General features: G+C 55.0%; 1 protein-coding gene across 13 annotated transcripts in view; it reads right to left on the bottom strand.

The window, feature by feature from the left end:
• The window catches only part of PARD3 (par-3 family cell polarity regulator), a 528240-nt gene that overhangs the window by 279482 nt on the left and 222929 nt on the right, over positions 1-25829 (bottom strand). For all 13 annotated transcript variants that reach the window (XM_062211210.1, XM_062211216.1, XM_062211204.1 and 10 more), the window contains exon 5: positions 22918-23046. In XM_062211210.1, the coding sequence (XP_062067194.1) occupies positions 22918-23046 (129 nt within the window). The remainder of the gene's footprint in view (positions 1-22917; positions 23047-25829) is intronic.

Raw genomic sequence — 25829 nt, 5'->3', positions numbered from 1 at the left:
ATTGCGGCCATTTGCGGAGTGAACCAGCAGATGAATATTGCTCTCTTTTTCTCTCTCATTGGGACGCTGCTTTTCAAATAAATAAATCTATTTAAAAAAAGAAAAAAACCAGAGTGCTGGTCGTTGGCCACAGGCCTGGGGAGGCACATGCAGGACAGGGTAACACCCCTGAGGACCTCAGCGCTAGGACACACACAGAGGGCCGCGAGCCCTGCCCCCAGACAGGAGGAAGGGTCTGCAAAGGTACGTTTCTGTCTTTTCTTTTAAAGGTTTATTTATTTGAAAGGCCGAGAGCTGGGGCTTGCCGGGGGAGGCTCTTTTATCCATCTGCTGGTTCATTCCTCAAGGCCACAATGGTCAGGGCTGGACCAGGCTGAGGCCAGCAGCCTGGAACTCCATCCGGATCTCCTATGTGGGTGGCAGGAGCCCAAGCACTTGGACCATCATCTACTGCTTTCCCAGACGTGTTAGCAGGGAGGGAGCTGGACCGGAAGTGGAGCAGCCAGCACACGGGCCAGAGCTTCTATAGGACGCTGGAGTTGCAAGCAGCAGCTTAACCCCCAGTGCGCCACAAGGCCGGCCCCTGGACGGGTCACTCACTCTCACAACCTCCAGGCAAGTTCCCAGGGTTTCTAGAGAGCAGCACCACGAAGACAGTGTTGGAAACATTTCACCTGGGAAGAAGACGCAACCGAAGCACCCCCGCCCCTCTCTGCTCTGCAGGGACCCCAGGACAGGCATAGGGCAGCCAGCAAGACAGGCAGACCACAGAGACACACAGCACCTGCAGGAGCCGGAACTCAGACCACACAGGCGAAAGACCAAAGTCAACCACGCAACTGTGGCCAGCCCACAACTCCCAGGAACAGGGATGAAGCTGGCCTACCACCAGGCATGCTGATCAGACCCCGTGGACACCCCACACCCCCTACCACGAGGAAATACCTTCCTGGACACTCCCCAACACCTGTGACACCAGCACTCCCACCCAGACCAATCTCAAGGCAGGGACTCAGGCTGGGGCACAGGGAGCTGTGGAGACAGCACACCCAGCTCTCGGGAGGAGGAACCGGCTACGCAACCAATGAAAGAAAGAGAAGACAGTGCTTAGAAAACCAGGAATGAGGAAAACCTGCAACTTAAAGGAGTGACACTTTCCAGTGCTCTCCCTGAGCTAGTCGGTGACTGCCAGGTTTTATTTTATATCCTTCTTTGTGTGTTTGCCTTTTAAATTAATAAAATAAATTTAAAAACAGAGAGAGAGAAAGAAAGAGAGAAAGAGAGACAGAGAACTATCTTCCATCAGACGGTTCATTCCCAAAATGACCACAACAGCCAGGCTGAAGCCAGGATCTCCCACGTGCGTGCGGGGGCCCAGGCACTTGGGCCATCTCCCACTGCTTTCCCAGGTGCACCTGCAGGGAGCTGGATTGGAAATAGATGAGATGCATAGTCCATTATGCCACAACGCCAGCCCCCTGTTTTATATCCTAACAGGGCCATTCGTACAAGTGTCAGGTGCTGTGATGTGTGAACCAACAGGTGAGTGACTGTCAACCAATGAATTTATAGAGCATCATCCCACACCAATAGCAGACAGCAACTTGAATCTCATAAAATGTTTGCTAGGAAGGATCCGACTCAGCAGTGCCTTTGCTCCCTACAAGATGCCTCTGTGGGACCAGGAAGAGGACCCAGCCGGGGGTGCAGGGCAGGGCCTGCCCACCTGCACTCTCCACGCCAGCCGGGCAGCCTGGGCCCTGAGATGCTCGTCAGCACTAAACAAATTGCACCTGCTAAGCACGTAGCTCAAGGAAAGCGCTTCTATTTTACCTTATAAATATTTCAGTTAAATACGAAGACAACTTTCTATGGAGCAATTATCTCTGCGAATAATGTTTATGAAGAGGGAAAACAGGACAAACCTTCGCGGACGCACCAGGCACTCTAGGAAGGACCTTCAACAGCCTCGCAGAAAGTGTGTCATGAGAAAACCACGCGCAGATTTCAAATGTTCTTACACCAAAATAAACTTCTGTCGTGATTCTGTTTCCCCGTGAGTTTCATTTAGTCCCCAACTCGACCCTGCTGTCCCACGAGGATGGCGGGAGCCCAGTCACTGGCGTCTCCCTGGGTGTGCAGCAGCAGGAAGCTGGAGTCAGGAGCGAGGAGCTGAACCCAGGTACAGCGGTGTGGGGCGTGGTGACCGCGGTGTGGGGCGTGGCGACCGCGGTGTGGGGCGTGGTGACCGCGGTGTGGGGCGTGATGACCAAGGTGTGGGGTGTGATGACCGCGGTGTGGGGCGTGATGACCGAGGTGTGGGGCGTGGTGACCGCGGTGTGGGGCGTGATGACCGCGGTGTGGGGCGTGGTGACCGCGGTGTGGGGCGTAGCGACCGCGGTGTGGGGTGTGGTGACTGAGGCGACCACTGTTCTGAGCGCACACTCCCTGAGCTCTGAAAGTAGAAAGCTTTAAGGATCAACTGTCCACCTCTCCCAGACAGGAAAACGCCAGGGGGGAGGCCTGCCGCAGAGCCTCCACTCTACCCACCCTCCTTGTTCCTGACGGGAACCTAAGACTCCACGCTGGACCTCAGCTCCTGCCCCATAACTGGAGAGAAATAAGTGAAAAGTTAATGGGTTACGCAGGCATGATTACAAGCCTCCAGAAAACTATGGCAACTTGTTTTAGAAATGCTTACATGGGGCCAGTGCCGTGCGTACCGGGCTAAGCGTCTACCTGCAGTGCCAGCATCCCCTCTTTGCCCTAACAACGTGTCCTGCAGGTCTTGCAGGACCTATGGTGCATCACCGTAACCGTCAAGAGCCACAGTACAAACAGGAAGTAACTGACGTCACCGTTCCCCCCCAGTCAGCATTCTCGCCCACAAGCCACAGCCACAGGACCTTCCCAGCACAGGGCAGGTACGCCAGATCCACGTCCAGAAAGGATGGCTTCCACCCCAACCTGCAGGACACGAGTGCGTCTCATTCACGCAAGCAGACGACGCCACATAGCTGCCTCCCCTGCTAACCCACCCAGACCCCGAGCAGCTCCAGCGCACTCCCACGGGCGCTGGTGGGTGCTGGTGAGCGTGCCGAGCCTCGCACAGGCAGTCTGCCACCATGGGCTTGGAGAGCGGTCAAGGGGCTTTTAGCAGGAAGGGTTGCATCCCGCCCAGGCACTGGAGGGAACTTTAATCCACATGTGCATGATTCAAGTCCCCCGGGACAAGACAAAGGGGCAGGCCGGCACCGCGGCTCACTAGGCTAATCCTCCGCCTGCGGCGCCAGCACCCCGGGTTCTAGTCCCGGTTGGGGTGCCGGATTCTGTCCCGGTTGCTCCTCTTCCAGGCCAGCTCTCTGCTGTGGCCAGGGAGTGCAGTGGAGGATGGCCCAAGTGCTTGGGCCCTGCACCCCATGGGAGACCAGGAGAAGCACCTGGCTCCTGGCTTTGGATCGGCGCGGTGCGCTGACCATAGCAGCCATTTGAGGGATGAACCAATGGAAGGAAGACCTTTCTCTCTGTCTCTATCACTGTCTAACTCTGCCTGTCAAAAAAAAGGGGGGGGGGGGGTTTGACCCGTGAGAGAACAAAGCCGAAGACCAAGCGAGTCGGGGGTCAGCAGCATCACGCATGGCTGCTTCCACACGCACGCTCCTTCTGCCTTCCAGTGCTTCCCTGGGCACTGTGGACAATTGCTAACACTGCAGACAGGAGGCCTTTATCCGTGTGCGTGCACCCTCAGAGCCCACGCTGGTGTTTCACATACCAGGCATGAGCAGTAGTTTCTGTGGCCTTGAACTGAGACACATCCCGTGTGCGCACAGAAAGGAGGCTTCAGCCACAGCGGCCCATTCTCACGAATGTTGGTGGCACTTATGTAGCATGAAGTCTGTGGTGTGGCCTGTCGTCTCAGACAGCGACGTTCAAAAATGGACACACGTTCACGTACCCGGATTGAACTCTCATCACCTTCAATCTGCAATTCTCAAATGCAAAACTCGGTTTATGTTTCCAAAAGGAGCCAAAAGCCGGAACTCCACGAGTTTGTACCGGTTCGTGACAGCATCAGTTTCTGTGACGCGTGCGCCATCGGCAGCACCTGCATTTCTGTGGATTCAACATGAAGGCAGGCGGTCACCACCCCGTGGTGTGAACTGGGGGCCAGGTCTGATGGACTGAAAATCTGGTAACAGCCAGGAACCCTCTTCCCAGCAGCGAGCCCATAAACCAGTGAGTCCCAGCTAAGAATGCAGGGCGTTCCCACCCTTCCACCCACTCACTCTCTGACGCGAGGTGATGTGCCCCAGGGGCGTGGCACAAACAGCAAAGGCCTCTGCCCTCCCGAAGCCACTGTCACAGGCAGGGACCGAAAATAAGTGAAAATGCAGTTGTCGCAATGAATAAGTAAACGCACGTACGTAAGGACAGGAGAACGGGAACTGCGCAGGCGGGCAGCCGGCAGCATGGGGGCCAGCAGAGAACCAGAGCCACGATCCCAGGTGGGGAGCAGCCCGGGACTCAGGGGACGGCCTCCGCAGAGCGCACCAGGGACCCAAGCCCACCCTGGCTTCTTATCCACAGAGCAACTGCATTGGACACACGGCCAGGGCTTCAGAGTCAGGGCGATGCCACGTGCAGCCGCGGGGAACACACTTGGAGCCCTGCAGCAGATCCAGTGACCCCCATCCAGAAAAAATGGGCTTTTGATGATTATGGAATCTACTCCCAGACTCTTCAAAGGATGGTGATGGGTCAAGTATCTATCGGAGGAGGACATAAAGTGCCAAGCGGAGTGAAATTCAACAAACGGTTCCAGCAATCCCAGCACTGGGTGTCCATCGCTCAGGGGAAATCTCCCCATCAAAGAGCTGTCTGCACTCCCACAACCATCCATCACAGTGGCACTCACAATACGCTGAGGTCAGGGGTCAGGGGTCAGGGGTCAGGGGCAGGCACCGGGAGCAGCAGGGGAGCCAGCGCCTGCTTCGCTTCATCCCGAATCAGAGTGCCTGGTTCACAGTTGCTCTGTGCTTCGGCTTCCTATTAATGTGCCTGGGAGGGCCAAGGACCTGAGTCCATGCCACTCGAACGGGAGACTCGGATGCAGTTCCTGGCCCAGCCCTGGCTGCTGTGGGCCCATGAGAGTGAACCAGCAGATGGAAGACAGATTTCTCCCTCTCCCTCTCTTCTCCTCTCTTTTTCAAATAGATAAATATTTAAATGAACAGATAGGGAATCAAGTTACATGTCCACTTGGGAATGAGTGGCTAGGCTGGCGCCGCGGCTCACTAGCCTAATCCTCCACCTGCGACGCCAGCACCCCGAGTTCTAGTCCTGGTTGGGGCACCAGATTCTGTCCCGGTTGCTCCTCTTCTATTCCAGCTCTCTGCTGTGGCCCGGGAGGGCAGTGGAGGATGGCCCAGGTCCTTGGGCCCTGCACCCGCATGGGAGACCAGGAGGAAGCACCTGGCTCCTGGCTTCGGATCGGCGCAGCGTGCCAGCCACAACGCGCCAGCCGTAGCAGCCATTTGGGGGTGAACCAATGGAAGGAAGACCTTTCTGTCTAACTCTGCCTGGCAAAAAAAAAAAAAAAAAAAAGTGGACAAGGACAATGTGGCAGATGCGCACACAGGACACTCTTCGACCACTCAGGAGGAGGCAAGGTGCCACGGTGACCACACGGCTGGACCTGCAGGACACCGTGTTAAGGAAGCAGACAGGGAGTGGCAGACACGGCACGAGCGGGAGCTCACAAAGACGAATCACAGAAGTTCAAGATCAAAATTGGGGTAGGGCAGGGTTGTGGTCAAAGCACAGGTCGTTTTGGTCAGACGGGATTAGCACGACCACCAGACCCCAACAACGGACAGCATTATGCGTTCTCATCCCGCAAAAATGGGGAGCATGTGAATCAATGCACATGGTAACCAGGTCAATTCAGCCATCACGCAATCCATACGCACTTCAGAGCAACATGCTACGTACAGGAAATCTACCACAAACGTTGTCAGCTAAAACAAAAAGTATTTAAAACATTTTGAAAGAACTCCTAGTTTTTATAATTATCATTGACCAAACAGCACAAAGATTTAGACACACACGAGCACCCAAGTAACTGAATCTGGGGACGTTAAAAAAAAAAAAAAAAAAAAAGCCAGCCACGGTTTTTACGGTGTTCAAAATTGCTTTTATGAGAGCTGTAGTTACGAGAAGTTTCGTTACATTCTGTAACAATGACTGAGGCTTTCCAGAGCGGCGTTCTCCAGCTCACAGAGCCGTTATTAAAGTTCAAATATTAACAACCTGGCAAATTTATCATCGCAAGGGGAACTGAAAAGGAGCCACGAAACTCTGGTCCCATTTTTATCTTCTTACTCACAGGAAGTCCCTGAGCACTATTACTGCAGCCAAGAGCAGCTCAGCACAGTCTGGAGATTAACCCTTAATTTCCCACTTAATTTGATGGTCAGAAGTATTTCTACACTTGCGAGGGTTGGATGCCACAGATATGATGATTCACACATTAACATCTTACTTAAACACAGAAACAGAGAACTAACAGGAGAAGCTGAAAACCGAAGGCCGCCAGCTCCTTCATCTCGTCACTCAGAGTTCCGCGTGAAGCCCACGTCTCCAGCCACAGCTTTCCGAACAACGCACATAAAACGCTGCTTAGCACGAGCAGAGATGTTAATATCAAAACCCCAGGGATAACAACCAAGACCGGTGTTACTTAATACGCTCATAATGACCTGCAGGAAGAAATGGACAGCGAGACGTATTCCAGTAACACAAAACCATTTTGGTCAGTGGAAACCAGAAAGGTCTTTGAGAGACTCCAGAAGGAACTAATCAAATATGAAGCATGATGAGATTTGGCTTATGAATGCAAGTAATCAAGGTTCCCTTGAACTCCAGATTTCGAGCAAAGCCTTCTCAGATGAGCAAAGCAACAGAGCAACCGGCTCCCCCATCGTTTAAAAAAAGAAAATACCTTCTTGTGTTATTTGCAAAGTCAGAGTGTCAAAGAGAGGGGGAGATGGAGAGAGAGACAGAGAGACCTTCCATGTGCTGGTTCACTCCCCAAGTAGCCAGAATGGCCAGGGCTGGGTCAGGCAGAAGCCAGGAGCCTGGAACTCCAACCAGGTCGCCTCTCCCACGTGCACCTGGGTCATCTTCCATTGCTTTCCCAGGTCCATTAGCAGGGACCTGGATTGGAAGTGGAGCAGCAGGGACTTGAACCAGCACTCACCTGGGATGCCGGCGTTGCAGCCCAGCCCAGCCCACCGTGTTTCAGGTCTTGCACCTCCTATTTTTGCCTCAGCCCCCAGAAGCTGTATGTGAGCCCTCCATGCCGGTGAAATTGCCATGGGCCATTTTTAACGTCCCAATCACAGAAAATCACACATTGATTAGGACCAATATCCACAGCTTCTGCCTCCTACCCTCTCCAAGATTAGCCCTTCCTGTCCCCACCGCCACGGCTGGAGGCCGCGACCTCATCACTCATTTCCTCCCTAGACGCCCTCCCTTTAGTCCTTCCCTTCTCAAATCCATTTTCCCAGGATTCCACGGTGAAAGCAGCATCAGTCTGGTGGCATCATGGCCCCTTCTTTCCACTGACGACAAGAACCCGTCAAAGCCCCACTGTCTGTCTCATCCACTAACTCTGGACACACGACGTCATTCGCACACAGATCCCACGCATCTTCACATGGCTGTGACCTGGCTGCTCGTCCAGGACTGTGTGGCTTTTCGAGTTCAACTCCCACCAGTGCTTCCAGGTCAAAAGTAAAAGCCGCCTACTTAGGCAGCCCAGGCCTCAGGTCCTGGACAGCATCTACCAACGTCCTCCCAAAAGTCCACTTCTGTGATTACAAGGCATGCATGGCGAGTCCAGTCCTCTGTGGACCCAACAGGTTTCTGAGAGCAGAGCTGGAGCTATTCTCATCCTTACTGAACACCGATGCTTAGAGTCGACGCTAAAGAAATAGGAAGCGAATGCAAACACAGAACACAGCACATTTAGCATCGCAAGTGTAAAAGGAACGGACATGGGAGCCAGCCTCAGCTGTCCGCCACGTCCTGGGCAGGCAGCAGTGGTCATCCTCACCCTGACTCAGGTGCGGCAACGCCCAGCTCACAGAGACCTGGCACACAGCACACAGGCAAGCAACTAGCACAGCACAGACATGTCAGTCATCCGCCAGGGTATCGACTGCGATCCATGCTTTGCCGTGCCTGCGGCCCACGCGACACTGACTGGTCCTTTGCAGAAGGGGATTCTTTTGAGGGAAAGAAAATGAAAATAGTAACAGTGCTACAGAATCTATGCTACAATGTTTACAGACAACGTAAGAATGTAGAGCTGGGGCCGGCGCCGTGGCTCACTTGGCTAATCCTCCGCCTGTGGCACCGGCATCCCATATGGGCACCGGGTTCTAGTCCCAGTTGCTCCTCTTCCAATCCAGCTCTCTGCTATGGCCCAGGAAAGCAGTGGAGGATGGCCCAGGTCCTTGGGCCCTGCACCCATGGAGGAGACCTGGATGGAGCTCCGGGTTCCTGGCTCTTATCTGGTCCCGCCCCCGCAGTTATGACCATTGGGGAAAGAAACAGACAGCGGAAGGTTCCCTTTCTCACTCTGCCTTTCAAATAAATAAATAAATAAATCTTAATAAAAAATCAGACAAAGTTCATGTTGCTAACGTGAATGCTCTCGGTACCCGTGACGCTCATGCATGAGGTCAGGAACGGAGGTCCTCAGGGAGTCCTGGGTACAAGACGGGTCATAGCCAGGAAGGGCAGCAGGCATGGGGGAGGGGCAGCCGCGGGGCACAGTCAGGAAGACACGCCCACCCCACGGGTCAGGAAGCAAGGGGGGCCAGAACCAGGACACACACGCTGGGCCACAGCCGGTCCCCAGCAGGGAGCACACTCAGGGTGCGTTTCTGTCCCCCCACCAACCTTCAACACAGGAAGTCCAACTGGAGCAGGGACCGGCCGGGCTCCCCGACTCTGAGCGAGCTGGAATGTGGAGCAGCGGTCTGACTCCCAGGAGCATAAGCCTGCAAGCCCAGAGACACCCAAAGTCCTCCATCCATGCACAAACAACTGTGGTGGTGTCCCAGCATTTAAAAAAAAAAAAAGGCTTGAAATCCACAAGTTGATTTTACTTTGAACACTGAGGTTTAGAGGACAGAGACGTTACCGACAAGCACGCACAAGTTACAGGCGGCAGCAACCACAAGACAGTGCAGAGCCCACGCTGCCCTGGCATGGCCAAAGCCCAGGAGCAGTACCGCGGCCAGGGATGGGCAACAGAGCCCAGGGCCCTGGACGGCACACAGAACACACACACGCAAACCCCACACGCAGTAAAAACCACCATGGGAACGGCCAAACAGCCACAGCAATGCCGACGCAGCACCCTGGGAAGGAAGACCTGGGAGTGGTGAGGAAAGCAGACGTGGGGACCGGCTCCTCCAGGGTGAGGGTCGGTCAGACGCCCAGGGAGGGGCATCACACCCGCCGTATCCATCGGCACGCAGTGACACCGGCATCTGCTATACATATCCTCACCCAAACCACCTGCTCCACTTTCAACAAAGTTCCTATGTTTTTACGAAAGTTACTAAAAACGCTTTGCTCAGCAGTGCCATGAATTTTTATTTTTAATCCTCAGGCCCAATTTAGAGCTGACAGGGTTGTGGGTACGTCTGATGATCGCGGTAAAAGAAGCGATTCTTTACGGAAGCCGGCGGATGAAGGTGGAGATGTTATTTTAGAAGGAAGAGTCTGTGTACTCAGAATCTGAGCAGACCGCTTATGAGCCTAATTTGTAAAGATTGTAAAGGAATTTGAAATAGAAAGTACGATGAAAAAAAAAAAAAAAAACCCTTTCATATTTTACAGCCAAAAGGAGTGACGGTGCAGAACCTGAAAAACTTGACTGGTTTAAACGGGAGAAAAGGAAAGTCGCGGCTCGGCAAGGGAGCGATGAAAGCCGCCTGGCAGTGGCTCAGACACTCACACGCTGAGAAGACAAAAGTCCGAGCCGAGGGCCTAATTACGAGTTTACCTCTGTGAATGCACCCGAAAGCCTGACCTAGATGAGAGGCGTGACAGTCACAAGAAGAACTCTTTTCTGCTTCACTCACAGAAAAGAGCCCGGCCGTAACAGATACCAAGAGACGTCTTGGGGCCAGAGGCGCGGCGCAGCAGGTTAGCCGCAGCCTTCCCCCGAGTGCCATTTCCGGTCCCAGCGCCCCACTTCTGATCCAGCTCCCCGCTAATGCACCTTGGAAGTGGACCAGCACGGAAGGAAGCAGAAGAGGGCCCTGCACCCACGGGGGAGACCCAGATGGAGCTCCTGGCTCCTGGCTCCAGCCGGGCCCAGCCCTGGCCGTTGCAGCCATTTGAGGAGTCACCAGTGGATGGAAGATGTGTATGTGTGTGTGTGTGTGTGTCTGCAAGTCTTTTAATAAATAAATCTTTAAAATAAAAATAGAAAGAGGGACATCTAACAAAGAATTTCCAATCAGTACAATTACATAGATGCTAATTGACATTCTTGACTACTACTTTTTAAAAATATATTTATTTGAAAGAGTTACCGAGAGGGAGAGACACAGAAATCTTCCATCCGCTGGTTCACGTCTCCAGAAGCTTCATCCAGGTCTCCCAAGAGGGTGCAGGGGCCCAAGCACTTGGACCATCTTCTGCTGCTTTCCCAGGCCATTAGCAGGGAGCTGGATTGGAAGTGGAGCAGCCAGGGCTCAAATCAGCACCCTTATGGGATGCCAGCATTATAGGCGGCAGCTTAACCTGCTACAACACAACAGCAGCCCCGACCTTTGTTCTAAATACAAAAACTCATAACACAGAATCTTCAGTAACACACCTGGTCTATCTTGCTTGTCCATTTAAGCAGCAGCAGCACCAGGGTGACAGACTCCTACCTGCGTTGCACCACAAAGGGGCTGCTGGCTCCGTGATGACATTCCAAGAGGGATTCTGCCAGCCCAGGAAGCCCTTCACCCAGGGACATGACAGGCAGGACAATTACCAGAGGGCCCTTGCCCGTGTCCCTAACAGTCCAGTCTGAGTGCAGCCCTGTCCCAAGAAGCCCACCTCTCTGACAGGTGCATTTGCTCTACTGAGCTGGGCTTCAACCCCCACCTGCCCTTCCGTGGGCATCCACAAGACAAGGACCCACACCTGCCTCAAATTCACCACCGTCCTTACTCATGGAAAACAACAGAATTCATTTGGTAGCAACATCATTAACCGAAGTAAATGATTTAGAATGTCTCAACGTGTTTTTAAAATTAATGTATGCATTTGAAAGTCAGAGTTACAGATAGACAGGAAGAGAGAGAGAGATCCTCCATCAGTTGGTTCATTCCCCAGATGGCTGCCAACAGCTGGGGCTGGACCTGGACTAGGCTGAAGCCAGGAGCTTCACCCAGGTCTCCCACACAGGTGCAGGTGCGCAAAGACCTGGACCATCTTTCACTGCTTTTTCCAGGCCATCAGCAGGGAGCTGGATGGAACCTGCCCCCATATGGGATGCCAGCGTCACGGGTGGCAGCTCTACCAACTGCACTACAACGCCATCCCCCATCTCAGAACTCTACCACGTTCTTTCTGATCCCCAGATACAGGGATACCAGTTTTCATCAGGTGACTGCTTCTGCGCAGTCCAGAGGCGAAGATGCTCTCTCGGGTCTCCAGGGAGTGAGCAGGACCCAGCGTTCCACCTAGGTCTGCACGACCCCCAGCTCTGCCGCCGACGCCCCATTTTCAAGCCTGGGCTGACACAGAAGCAGCACCCAGGACGCCTGTGAACAAGCAGCAGACCAATAACCCGCAAGCCAGGCAGAGGACCAGGATGTGTCTCACAGGCAGGCATGGTTGTGCCCTGCGGTGCTGTGAACACAGGAGACCTGGCAGGCAGAGGATGCCCTGAACAGTCAGACTGGAGAGGGGAGTGTGGGAACAGGGGACCCCAGGCTCCGGGGCATTTAATTCCCAATCGGCACAGCAGGGAGCCTCTTCATGCTCCTAACTGGTGAGGGGGATGACCCAAAGGGAGACACAGAGGATTAAGTAAATCCAAATACGAGGATTTGTTAGGACACATGGCAGAGGCAAACAGGATGCCAGTCCAGTGCAAAGGAACGCTGTGCAGTGAGAATGGGGGCCATAAAGAAGGAAGGGGCGGGGCCCAGCACGGCGGAGTACTGGCTGAGTCGCCTGCAGAGCCGGCAACCCATTTCAGAGCTGGTTCAAGGCCCCACTGCTCCACTTCCGATCCAGGTCCCTGCTAACATGCCTGGAAGATGGCCCAGGTATTTGGGCCCCTGCATCCACGTGGGAGACCTGGAAGAAGCTCCTGGCTCCTGGCTTTGGCCTGGCCCAGCCCTGGCTGTTGTGGCCATTTGGGGAGTGAGCCAGCAGATGGAAGATTTCCCTCTCTCCCCACTTCTGAGCTTTCTTTAACTCTGCCTTTCAAATAATTAATTTTTTAAAAAAAAGGAAGAAGGAAGATGTGTAGAGAGGCCAGTGCAAAGATGAAATATATAGTAACAGACAACAGATAAACAAAGGAAGAAAATAAGCTCGAACCCTGGGAGTCATGTAGCAAAATTAAAGGAAACACAGTCCTAGACAAGCCTAGAACTTTCTAGGCCTAGCAAACATGTGGGAAGTGCACAGGTGCCGGGCAAGCCTGTGCCAGCCCCACGGGCAGACAGACCCAGAACAGGCACTAAGAGGGTCAGGGCTGAGGGGAGGGGGGAAGACTTCACCTCTGCCCGGCTCGGCTCTCAGGGAGCAGGCAGACGCCAGGCAGAGGGACTGGCCAGTGCCCGGAGCAAGCAAGGAGGAGTGCGGAGTCGCCATCTGGAGAGGGGGCCGGCACTGCTGCCAGCAACGCCAGAGGGGAGAATGTCAGAGGGGCCGGGGGCCGTGGAGCCCAGATGTCAGAGGGCCAGGGGCCCGCAGAGCCCAGATGTCAGAGGACCCGGGGGCCACGGAGCCCAGATATCAGAGGGGCCGGGGGCCACAGAGCCCAGATGTCAGAGGGCCCGGGGGCCGCGGAGCCCAGATGTCAGAGGGCCCGGGGGCCGCGGAGCCCAGATGTCAGAGGGGCTGGGGACACGGAGCCCAGATGTCAGAGGGGCTGGGGACACGGAGCCCAGATATCAGAGGGGCCGGGGGCCACAAAGCCCAGATGTCAGAGGGGCCGGGGATCATGGAGCCCAGATGTCAGAGGGCCCGGGGGCCACAGAGCCCAGATGTCAGAGGGCCCGGGGGCCACGGAGCCCAGATGTCAGAGGGGCTGGGCTCACAGAGCTCAGATGTCAGAGGGCCTGGGGGCCGCGGAGCCCAGATGTCAGAGGGGCCGGGGGTCATGGAGCCCAGATGTCAGAGGGCCCGGGGGCCACGGAGCCCAGATATCAGAGGGGCCAGGGGCCGCGGAGCCCAGATGTCAGAGGGGCTGGGACACGGAGCCCAGATGTCAGAGGGGCTGGGGACACGGAGCCCAGAGGTCAGAGGGCCCGGGGGCCACAGAGCCCAGATGTCAGAGGGCCCGGGGGCCGCAGAGCCCAGCACCACTGAGCACGTATGAGCTGACGGCACACACTAAAGACAGCACATTCGTGAACCTCACAGAGCCAAGTGCACCTTCGTCAGAAATGCGTGCTTTAACACTCTGAACACACCTGTTGGTCAAAGGACTCATCCTTCCATGGAAACCTACGACAGAGCCAGGCGCTTGCGTAGTATGTATATCTTACAGTATATCTTACAGCCACCTGGGACAGCAGCCTTCCACACTGGAGCGCCACGGCTCGGATCCAGCCACCTGCTAATGCACACCCTGGGAACCAACGGCTCTGACCTTGGGTCCCTGTCACCCACGTGGGACACGTGGATGGAACTCCTGGTTCCCGGCTTCAGCCTGACCCAGCCCCAGCTGCTGCAAGACTAGACTCTCTCTCTCGAGTCCCTCTGTCTTTCAAATAAAAGAAAAATAAACAAAAAAAATTTTCTAACATATTTGACAGCTGAGAGATCGCTGTAAAAAAAATCCACAACAAAAGGAATAAGGTAACGGTTACATTAAATAACGTATAATCTATCATAACTTACCCCCAAGTCAAAGCAAAACCTTTAAAATCCAAATAGCCGTCATACTGGGCTGCAGAAAATACAGCGAGGAACTGAGCCATGTGCAATATTAGACAACTAAATTAGCAAAAAGTGTGACAGACCGCTCGATGGAAAAATCCCTTTAAAATAACAAATGCATTATTTTTATTTGAATTGGGGACCTATTTCTCTTGGCCAACCTACAGAAATATGTTTTTCTTTCTAAGAGTTCAGGACATTAATACCAAAGTCGCAGCCAAAAGTTTATGAAAGTATTACCGCATTCGGTCTGTTTATGATTAAAATACAGAGTTCTCAGGCAAATTAGCCCCTCCAGGGACTTCAACCATGAGTAAGCCCCAAAAGCCTAGGTTTCTGCTGATAATAATCAAACTAGCATTTCTTGCCCTCCCCTCCAAGTTTCTGCAATTTAATCTAGAAGAGCTTCTTGGAACAACCCATGGAAGAAGATATTTTTAATCAAAACGCTGGCTACAAAATTGTTTTACAAGAAGAACGTTCTTTATGCAAACAAATTCCATGCAGAGAGCTGGTGACAACGGCAAACGCAGCCCACAGGAGCCTGGAGCACACGTGTGGACGAGAACAAAGCCAGAGGGAAAACCCTAGGTTTGCACATGGGCCCAGTCCTCATTAAAGAGAAAGACAGGTAATTAAAAGGAATGGTGGTCAGCACCAAAACAGCGAAGTGAGACGCCGCACCCCTCGGCGGGGCGGGAGCAGGCAGGTGCCAGGGAAGACGCCCTCGGGCTGCAGCAGCACAAAGGTGCCGAGACTCACAGACCAGACCGGGAGAACCTGGGGCCGGCGTGGGAAGCAGTGTCGTGGGGGTCAGTGCGGGAAGAGGAAAACAGGCACAGGCCGTTGCTGACAGGTGCAGCTCAGCGACCCTGAGGGACCTTGCCCAAATCCTCACCATCCTTCCAGACACACCATCAGAGGGAGCCACAAAGCCGGCTCCCAGGCTTGGAAGGCCAGCATCATCTCTCAGCGAAACCGCTCCCTGGAGGACACCCCTGTCTGCCGGCGGTGACCTCAGCCATGGGCGACACTTCCCTATTCAGCGCTCCTCCAAGGGGTCAAAGCAGGGCCACCCCACACACCGTCTACCCTCAGAACAGAGACAGACAATGGCGGGCCCGGGTCCCCAAGATAGCGGCCTGCAAGGTGGGCGTGGGAAGGAGGAATGAGTGGGTTTACGACAGGAATCCCCAGGGTCAGAGCCATGTAGAGAAGGCACAGGAGGCGCGAGGGCTGAGCTGGAAGACACCACTGGTCAGCCCAAGGTCCTGGGACAGCAGGAGGTGCGAGGGCTGACCCGGAAGACGCCACTGGTCAGCCCCAAGGTCCTGGGACAGCAGGAGGTGCGAGGGCTGACCCGGAAGACGCCACTGGTCAGCCCCAAGGTCCTGGGACAGCAGGAGGCGCGAGGGCTGACCCGGAAGACCCCACTGGTCAGCCCCAAGGTCCTGGGACAGCAGGAGGCGCGAGGGCTGACCCGGAAGACCCCACTGGTCAGCCCCAGGGTCCTGGGACAGCAGGAGGCGCGAGGGCTGACCCGGAAGACCCCACTGGTCAGCCCCAAGGACCTGGGAGGGCATCCTCAGGATACAGAGTGACGAGCTTGCCCTGCGCTGCTCGGACCTCGCACGGACCAGCCCACAGGTCACAGCGACCTCAGGCCACCCACTTCACTCTACACCTACTTCTGGCTGCCGCTTTGGAGCACCCCGAGTGGTCACGGAAAATCCTTTATGAACTCCCGTGTCTGCAGAATACCGGGAGGATGGGGGAAGTACTCAGAGCACAGCACGAGGTGCCTCACAGCACAAACACCCTCGGCCCGCTGGAGGCCACGCGATGTAATTCGACCTCCACCACGCTAGGGGTCCGTTCAGTGCATGGAAAAATCCTTGGCTTTTCTTCTCTTTTTTTTTAAGATTTATTATTTATCTTGCTGGAAAGTCAGAGTTACACACACACACAGAGAGAGAGAGAGAGAGAGAGAGAGAGAGAGAGGTCTTAAATCCGCTGGTTCACTCCCCAGTTGGCCACAATGGCTGGAGCTGCACCAATCTGAAGCCAGGAGCCAGGAGCTTCCCCCAGGTCTCCCACGCGGGTGCAGGGGTCCAAGGACTTGGGCCATCTTCCACTGCTTTCCCAGGCCATAGCAGAGAGCTGGATTGGAAGTGGAGCAGCCGGGGCTCGAACCGGCTCCCATGTGGGATGCTGGCACTGCAGGTGGAGGCTTTACCTGCTATGCCACAGCAATGGCCCCTTTTCTTCTCTTTCTTACAGTACAATTTCTCCAGCTTTCCAGCAAGAAAGAAAAATTCCACTTACTTCTGAATCTGCAGTATCTAGTTTGGACAGCACGGAATTTACTAGCTGTTGAATAAAACTTACAGAAGGTTTGAAAAAAAAAAAAGGACAGAAAAGCTGCTCTGAACAAAGGTGCTAAAATACACAGATAGGACTGGTAACGTGAGGATGGATGGACATAAAACAGGAACGATCCCATCACCCCTGAACCCGAAACACAGTGGCAGAATCTCCGCACTGGGAGACCACGATTAGCCCAGTATTTACCCACAGTGTGTGTCTGTGCGTGTGTAGAACTCTGGCTCTGCACTCTAGGCTACAAACGCCAGATAAAACCTGCAGACAGAAGAGGGTTCTCTCTGCCTCTCCCTCTCTGTAACTCTGGCTTGCGAATAAATCTTTTAAAAAAAGAACAAAACACAAGGGAAAAGGGTAAAATGGCTCACACAGAGAGAAACTATGAAGTGCTACAGGCCCCAGGCACCTGGGCCTCAGAGGGACAAAAGACCAGGTAACTCTGGGTGAAAGGGTCCACATGTCAGGCCCACTGTAACAGTGGCAGTGAAGGTAGCTGAGGGCACCCGGAGCAGGGCTGGTGACAGCGATACCTCTCCACTCACAAAGCCCCCAGACTCAAAGTGGCTTCGGGCTGATCCAGTTCACACAGGCGGGCCGCAGGGAGAGCGAGGCACCGCAGGCTACACACTCAGGCAACCTCCTCACCAGGGACCGTGCAAGGATCCAGCCCCAGTGTCTGCAGACCCGGGGGACGAAGAACAGGATGTCGAGAGCAAGTGGCACGCACAGGGCTGGGAATGAAGGGACACGGAGCACCCAGCACGGATTCTTCCTATCAGGCGTCTGCGGTGAGGGCGTGAAGAGGCAGCCGAGGGTCCGAGCTGACAGGGCGCAAGCTCTCCACGGCCAGATTCACAGGAGAGACCGCCAGCCACGGGGGCTCCCCACGAAGGCTGACCCACACGCCACCAGAGACCTGGGCTCACTCTCATCTCAGGGTCACCTCCCTGCTGCTTGCCAGCTCTCAGCTGCAAAGGCCCGAGAAGCAATCGGCGCGGCCGGCACAAAGGAGGGAGAGAGAGAGGGACAAGCAGCCCTCCTCCGCCACACAGCTCGGGAAGCCGACAGCGCCCGACTCCAGTTGGCGGACACGACCCTCCCGAGACACTCGGCAGACCTCACTGCGACCCGGCTTCCAGGCCTACGAAAACTGGGCGAGGAAGCAGACAGACAGACGTCTCAGGAAGGAGCCACGGACTCAAAAGGATCACAGGGAGAGTGGTTGAGGTTTAACCATTAAACTCCCAAAGGAGAGACAGCAGAGAGTGTCTGCGATGCACCAGACATGGGGCCTGCATTTCTTTTTCAGGATTTTATTGTTTGAAAGGCAGAGTTACAGAGAGAGGTCGTCCATCATCTGCTGGGTCACCCCCCAAATGGCCACAACAGCCAGAGCTGGGCTGAGCTGAGCTGAAGTGAGGGTGCTGGGGCCCACGCACTTGGGCCACCTTCTTCTGCTTTCCCAGGCCATTAGCAGGGAGCTGGATCGTAAGTGGAGCAGCCAGGACTCGAACTGGCGCCCATATGGGATGCCGGCACTGCAGCCAGCGGCTTAACCCGCTGTACCACAGCTCCAGCCCCAGGCTTGCATTTAGACCTGGGCTGCATCTCCTACCTTCACCCCATCTAACACGTGGTTCTGCACGTGTCTCCCCCATTCTGTAGACAGCAAGGTGTTGGCAGAGCATACGTACCTAGCATGCAACAAACAAGCTGCAACAGGGCCCACTCATCCTGGGCACTGGGTTCCAATGCAGCCTCCAGGTGTCTGTCTGATGTCAGGTACACAGGGGGGAGTGTACAGGCAGCTGGCTCTCAGGACAGCAGGGCACCCAGGAGCCAGCATGTGGGGCTGCGGTGGGAACTCCACTCGGGATGCCCACGACCCACGCTGGAGTGCCTGCTGCAGTCCGGGCTCCACTCCCGACGCCAGCTCCCTGCTGACACACACCTTGGGAGACGGCGGTGGTGGCTCATGGTCCAGGCCCCTGGCTCCCACGTGGGGAGACCCAGATGGAGCTCCCAGCTCCTACTTCAGCCTGGCCCCGCCCTGGCTGTCGGAGAACGTGGGGGAGGGAGCCAGCAGCCAGGAGACAGCTCTCTCTCTCTCTGTACCTGTTTTTCAAATAAATATTAAACGTTGGGGCTACGATCTGGCATCCCATACAGGTGCCGGTTCAACACCCAGCTGCTCTGCTTTCAATCCAGCTCCCTGCAGACGTGCGTGGGAAAGGAAAAGACGGCCCCAATCCTCGGGTCCCTGCCCCCACGTGGGAGTCCCAGAAGCAGCTCGATCCACCTTTCTCAAAAGAACTCACCAGGACCCTGACCCACCAGGCCTGTTCTCCATCGAAGCTTCTAGTCCACAGTTCTTTTCGTTTTTTTTTTTTTTTTTTAAACAAGATTTATTTTTTATTTATTTGACAGTTGGAGTTTCACAGAGAGAGGAGAGGCAGAGGCAGAGACAGAAAGAGAGAGAGGTCCTCTATCCGCTAGTTCACTCTCCAAGTGGCTGCAACAGCCGGAGCTGCGCCGATCTGAAGCCAGGAGCTTCTTCGGGGTCTCCCACGCGGGTGCAGGGGCCCAAGGACTTGGGCCATCTTCTATTGCTTTCCCAGGCCATAGCAGAGAGTTGGATCAGAAGTGAAACAGCTGGGACTCGAACCGGCACCCATATGGGGTGTGGGCACTGCAGGCAGTGGCTTTACCCACTACACTACAGCACCAGCCCCCTAGTCCACAGTTCTTGAAACTAAAAACTGGCAAACAGGCAGAGCTCCCAGGACACAGAAGGTGGCACAGGCTCCCAAGGGTGGCTCCACTCCCCACGCTGGACGCTGTTTTCACACAGGGCGGGATGGTGCTGCCTGCTGCAGTCAAAGCCCCACAAAGCCCCTTGCTGCTGGCACCGACACAGCCCGGGACGAGACAACTCTCTTAGCAGGGCGCTCCGGTCTCCTTCCTGGTGTTCTTGCCAACAAGACAGATATCAGATATGAAATAAAATCTCTGGCATTTGGGAAATGTAAACGTAATTTTAAACCAACCTCGATGTGGTTAGCATCCACCTTCGCGGCTCTCAAGGATAAACACGATTATGTCTCCTTGTAAAGGCGCATCGATCGATCGGAAAGCAACACAGAAACAAATGTTAATTTCAGAATGTTGAGGCAGGGGATTTTTAAACTAGAGAAATGGGAAAGCCATTTGGTTATTCGCTGTGCACTGCACACGACTGGCTAAAGGAAAAATAACAGCCCACAAACACACACCCTGTGCAGCTGCCATGTGACATCACTGTGACCCGTGGCTGGTCTCCTTAAGGAGAGCGGATGGCACGACCCCGGCTGTGCCCACGCCCGGCGGCGACAGCTCTCCAGCAGTCCGAGCTGTGACCCTTGGGTCATCTCGCTGACCCGCCTGCAGCTGGCTAATCAGGTTTCTGGGCCGGCCACCTCCTAATTTCCTAATGAAGACAGAACAATTGCCCCACGCTCCGGAAACCAATTTCAGTGTGTAGTGTGGAGGGTGTTAGCTCGGGGAGCTTCTTCTCCTTTTGTGCTTAGCAAAGCTGAGTGAGCACGCGGGAAAGAAGAGGGAATTTCGCCCACACGGGGACCCACTGGGATGAGCTGAGTGCAGACGGAAGCCAGAGCTGGGTCCGCTTGGAGTACTATCTCTTCCCAGCACCAAGGCCACAGAGGCCAGGCCTGGCGCCACAGCCGGGTGGATGGCCCGGGAAGACCGCGGGAGACGCATAACCACGCACCTCACCCCGACCTGGTACACCCCAGGTAACCCGCTTCACTGGGTTCTCCTCTACCCGGGACCCTCAAAGATTTGGACTCAATTAAATTACACGGAAGAGGCTACAACAAAGGCCCAGAGGCATCACTCACGGAGGATGTCAGCGTCATTACTGCAAATCAGCATTAAGAGTTTAAAAAGTGTCAGAGCAGGGGCCAGCGCTGTGGCTTAGCGGGTAAAGCCACTGCCTGCAGTGCCAGCATCCCCTGTGGGCGCGGGTTCGAGTCCCAGCTGCTCCTCTCTGACTGCGCACCCTGCTAATACACCTGGGAAAGCAGCGGAAGATGGCCCGAGGGGCTTAGGCTCCTGCACCCACACGGGAGACCTGGATGAAGCTCCTGGCTCCTGGATTCGGCCCGGAATAAATAAATAAAGACAGCCACTTGGGGAGTGAATCAGCGGACAGAAGATCTCTCTCTCTTGCTCACTGATTTCCAAATAAATAAAAATTTTTTTAAAGTAGCATAATAATCAAACCATTTGGCTCTCCTTTTCCTTAAGAATAAGGTAACCGAGACGCCTGCTGGCACAGCGGCAGGCACCACTCCGTGCCAGCCGCCCTCACTGAGGAAGAAGACATGATCAGAGGTCAGGAACCCAAAGCCACGCACAAAACCACACAGCGCACAGCATCGGGGCTGGAGCAGGCGACAGGGACCCGCAGGGGCAGGGGCGGCGAGCGCGCGGCCGGGCGGCGGGGCAGCCCACATCCCACCACGTCCCGCTTCTCCCTACGCCAGCGCCCTGCAAAGGCAGACTTCAGGACCGGTGGGGATGGCTGCACAAGCACTTGGGCCCCACATGGGAGGGAGGCCTGGCTGGAGCCCCCGGCTCCTGCCTTTGGCCTGACCCAGCCCCGGGGAGTGAAGCAGCAGGTGTGTTTCTCACTGAGCCCTGACCTGCACGGCACACTTGGCGTCACCATCGCCAAGCACTCAGGATGGCCCACGCCACCCCGGCTGCCTCGTCCCTCCAACAGTCTGCCCATCAGAGGACTTGAGACAGGAGAGAACCCTGGAGCAGGGGTCTCTCTCTAGAGGCCAGGCAGCCACTCCCCGTCTCGGAGCCCACGCGGCAGCCGGAATGTTCCTGGCACCGCACTGCCACTTCTGCTAATTGGGCTCAGGACCGCTCAGCAGGAGTCGGCAGTGACAGTGGCAGGCCCCCAATTAGCTGCTGCTTCCTTGCCTGTGCCGGAGTCCCTGCCTCCTCTCTCCTGAAGTTTATTAGCTACGGCAAAGTGCGGGGACGAAAGGACGGGGCGGGGTACGCCCACGACATACGATAGTCTACTCAGAGTCAGGAAGGGGGCCAGGCTCAAAGGCACGCCGACGTCCGACCACACGGAGTCGGGGGTCTCAGGGTCACAACTCAGAAACCTCATCGACAGACACAACAGGGAACCGTCCCCCTCCAGGATCTCCCAGGAAAGACCGGCTTCAGCGAAGCGTGCCCCCGCCCCACGAGACGGCTCTGAGCAGGCGACGGCTGCCTCCAAGGCGACTCGGGCTCTGGTTTGGCTTCTTATGATATTTACCACCCTGCTTTCATTGTCAAAGTAATGCTCGACGTGGCTCTGAACCAGGGGACGAGGCCCAAAGCCCCCACCCCACCATGTGCCCCCCACCCCTCCTGCTGTTCCCCCAGGCAGAGCAGCTGAGAGAGAAGCACTCCGAGAGGAATCTAAGGAAGAACAAACCCACTGCAGGCACAGAAAAACCTAGAACTCTGTGGATGTCTCCGATCGACAAGGCACCTCTTCCACCCTGCTGACCCCAGCCAGCATGGCAGAGGCTCGGCTCCTATTTTTAAAACCCCAGGGGCCGGCGTTGCAGGATCGCGGGCTAAGCCGCCTCGTGGGACGTGGGCATCCACATGGGCCCCGGTTTTGCAAACTCAGTCACTGAGCTACTGTCTCTGGGAGAAGAGAAGCACCATGGGGGTCCCCTAAGCGTTACTCAGCAAGGCCACAGGCCCTGAGCTCTGAGGGGTGGGGTCAGGGTCAAGGGCAAGCCCGAGCTGGCTGTTCACAAGAGACCCACTTAGGGGCCAGCGCTGTGGCACAGCAGGTTAACCTAACCCTCCACCTGTGGCGCCAGCATCCCACATGGGCGCTGGTTCTAGTCCCTGCTGCCCCTCTTCCAGTCCAGCTCTCTGTTATGGCCGGGGAAAGCAGTGGAAGATGGCCCAAGTGCTTGGGCCCCTGCACCTGTGTGGGAGACCAGGAAAAGGCTCCTGGCTCCTGATCAGCTCAGTTCCAGCTGTTTCAGCCATCCTGGGGGTTGAACAAGCAGAAAAAAGACTTTTCTCTCTCTCTCTCTCTCTCTCTCTCTCCCTCCCTCCCTCCCTCCCTCTCACTGTCTCTAACTCTACCTCTAAAATAAATAAACTCTTTGGAAAAAAAAAACAAAGAGAGAGAGAGAGTCAGGTCTGCCAGCTGGACTCTGACCTAGCACCTGGCCCGGACGCAGCCCCTGGAGTGACCGGAGCAGCACCCTCCGGAGGCGCAGGGCTGCTCCGCGTTACCTGTTCTTGCTTCTCCAACCACTTGTCCACCAGCGGGTGGCTGGCACTCAGAGATGACCGTGCGTTGTCCCTCTGGAACTGGGACCAGCTGCTCGTGTCCCGCGGCAGGCTCCGGTAGTTCTCATCTTTCTGTTCGAGAAGGGACAAAAAGACGTCCTGTGAGAAAGACAGACAGACCTTGCACATCAGCTCGGGCATTCAAAAGGTGCAGAAAAATGATTCTCCGTATTAAAGATACGGTTACTAACTCCTACACACGGGCTGAGGACACCCCACCACGCGAGGCCTCAGAAACACAGGACCTGGGGAGGCTGCTGGCCACACACACACACACACACACACCCATCCACAGGCTACACGCTGCACCTGGCAATTGAGTCGGCCTCCCCAGGACAAGTACGTGCACCAAAAAAGCAAAAAACATTCCTGCACAGGATTTTCACGCTCTCAGTCATGGAGTTTTCTCTTTGCCTCGTTCTGTTATCTTCCCGTGAAATATCTCCCATAATTCACCAAAAATACTGAAAACACTAAGACTAACAAATCTCTTCCTGTGTGGATCCCTGTCGTGTTGGGACGCTGGGAGAAAAGTGTGAGACCTCCAGGTCGTCTCTGGCCCATCTCACCGCTGCCCCTGAGCGGTCACTCAATCCCAAGATGAGAGCCTGGACCCCGGATTTGGGATGTAACACACAAGAGCCGTGGACCTCGGATTTGGGATGTAACACACGAGAGCCGTGGACCCCAGATTTGGGATGTAACACACAAGAGCCGTGGACCTCGGATTTGGGATGTAACACACGAGAGCCGTGGACCCCGGATTTGGGATGTAACACATGAGAGCCGTGGACCCCGGATTTGGGATGTAACACAAGAGAGCCGTGGACCCCGGATTTGGGATGTAACATACACGAGAGCCGTGGACCCCGGATTTGGGATGTAACACAAATGAGAGCCGTGGACCCCGGATTTGGGATGTAACACACGTGAGAGCTGTGGACCCCGGATTTGGGATGTAACACACAAGAGCTGTGGACCCCGGATTTGGGATGTAACACACGAGAGACGTGGACCCCGGATTTGGGATGTAACACACGAGAGCCGTGGACCTCAGATTTGGGATGTAACACATGAGAGCCGTGGACCCTGGATTTGGGATGTAACACACACGAGAGTCGTGGACCTCGGATTTGGGATGTAACACACATGAGAGCTGTGGACCCTGGATTTGGGATGTAACACACACAAGAGCCGTGGACCTCGGATTTGGGATGTAACACACACGAGAGCCGTGGACCCCGGATTTGGGATGAAACACACAGCACCATCACTGAACACGGCCGCCATAGGCGGCATCAGGACAACCAGATGCTACCGGATGCCTCAATCAAATAATAAATTGTAACAGGAGTGGGCGGCTGGCACGGCAGCTGAAACACCACAAGGGACACAGACATCCCACATCAAGTCCCTGGGCTCCCATCCTGGCTCCCTCCCATCCAGCGTCTGCCACTGCCCACAGGTGACGGCTGCAGTACTCGGCTCCCTGTCACCCACCTAGGAGACCTCGGCTGAGTTCCAGGCTCCTGGCTTCAACCTGGCCCAACTCTGACCACTGCCGACATTCACGGATGAACCAGGCCACGGAAGATCCGTGTCTTCCTTTCTCTACTTCCCTCTCTACTTTTCAAATGATCACAAATTTTTAAATTAAAAAATCAATGATAATGTGGTTTGGCCTTTGAGCTGTCAACTTCAAAAAAGAAATGGGAAGGTCAGAGTCTGCTGGGGAGGCAGAGTCTCCAGCTCTGCCTCCACGGGGCCAGTGCTGTGGTGCAGCGGGTGAAGCCGCCGCCTGCAGTGCTGGCATCCCATATGGGCGCTGGTTCTAGTCCCGGCTGCTCCACTTCCAATCCAGCTCTCTGCTGTGGCCTGGGAAAGCAGAAGAAGATGGCCCAAGTCTTGGGTCCCTGCACCCATGTGGGAGACCCAGAAGAAGCAGGCTTCAGATTGGCACAGCTCTGGCCATTGCAGCCAATTGGAGAGTGAACGAGAGGATGAAACACCTCTCTCCCTCTCTCGTAACTCTTTCAAGCAAATAAGTAAATCTTAAAAAAAAAAAAAAAAAAAAAAAAAAGCAGGCAAGCATGGGCTGCAAAATTATTTTGCAACCAACTTATCTTTAAATCCCAGTTTTCCAAACATGTTAAGATGTACACATTATACACAGACCTGCAGGTGGTTTCATACCATAGTGTTAGTGCTTCTGGAATTTTGAGTATAACCTGGCACATGAGGTCCCACTATGGCACCTAAACTTGAAATCAAAGCTTTGTGTTTTTTTTGTTTTTTTTTTTTTGTTTTTTTTTTTTTGTTTTTTTTTGGTGGGGGGGAGGAAGCATTTCAGACTTCAGATAATCAGATTAAGGATGCTCAGTCCACGCAGAAACCACAAACATGCATCTCAGCAGGTCTGTGTGGTGCAGCCCCGAGCCGTGGCCCAGGGTGCATCTCCTCCTCCCTCTACACCTGGAGAGACTCTGACCGTCCGGGACCCCTCTCTGGAGTCTCACACAACACGCACCCGCCACCTACAAACACAACTCTCACATGAAACAGCACGCTTGTGCACAGAGAATTAACCTGCATGAAATCAAGTCGTCCTACCGGAAAAACTCCACCCATTTCTGGTCTCTGCAGCTGCAGGGCTGTGATGGACGGGCCCACGAGCCCAAAAGGTGTCACCACTGCCTTGGGCCTGGTCTGCTCCTAGCAGAGGAAGTGGTAACCAGGAGACCGGAGCAAACGGGGAGGAAGGAAGGAAAGGAAGAAACCAGGTCTCACTGCAGCGGCAAACACCGGGAGCCACGCTGGGAGATCTGCGCTTGAGCACCGGGACCGTCTCTCACGAT

The sequence above is a fragment of the Lepus europaeus genome, chromosome 14 (genome assembly GCF_033115175.1).
Source record: "Lepus europaeus isolate LE1 chromosome 14, mLepTim1.pri, whole genome shotgun sequence".
Taxonomy (NCBI): domain Eukaryota; kingdom Metazoa; phylum Chordata; class Mammalia; order Lagomorpha; family Leporidae; genus Lepus; species Lepus europaeus.
This window is presented reverse-complemented; position numbering and strand designations above follow the sequence as displayed.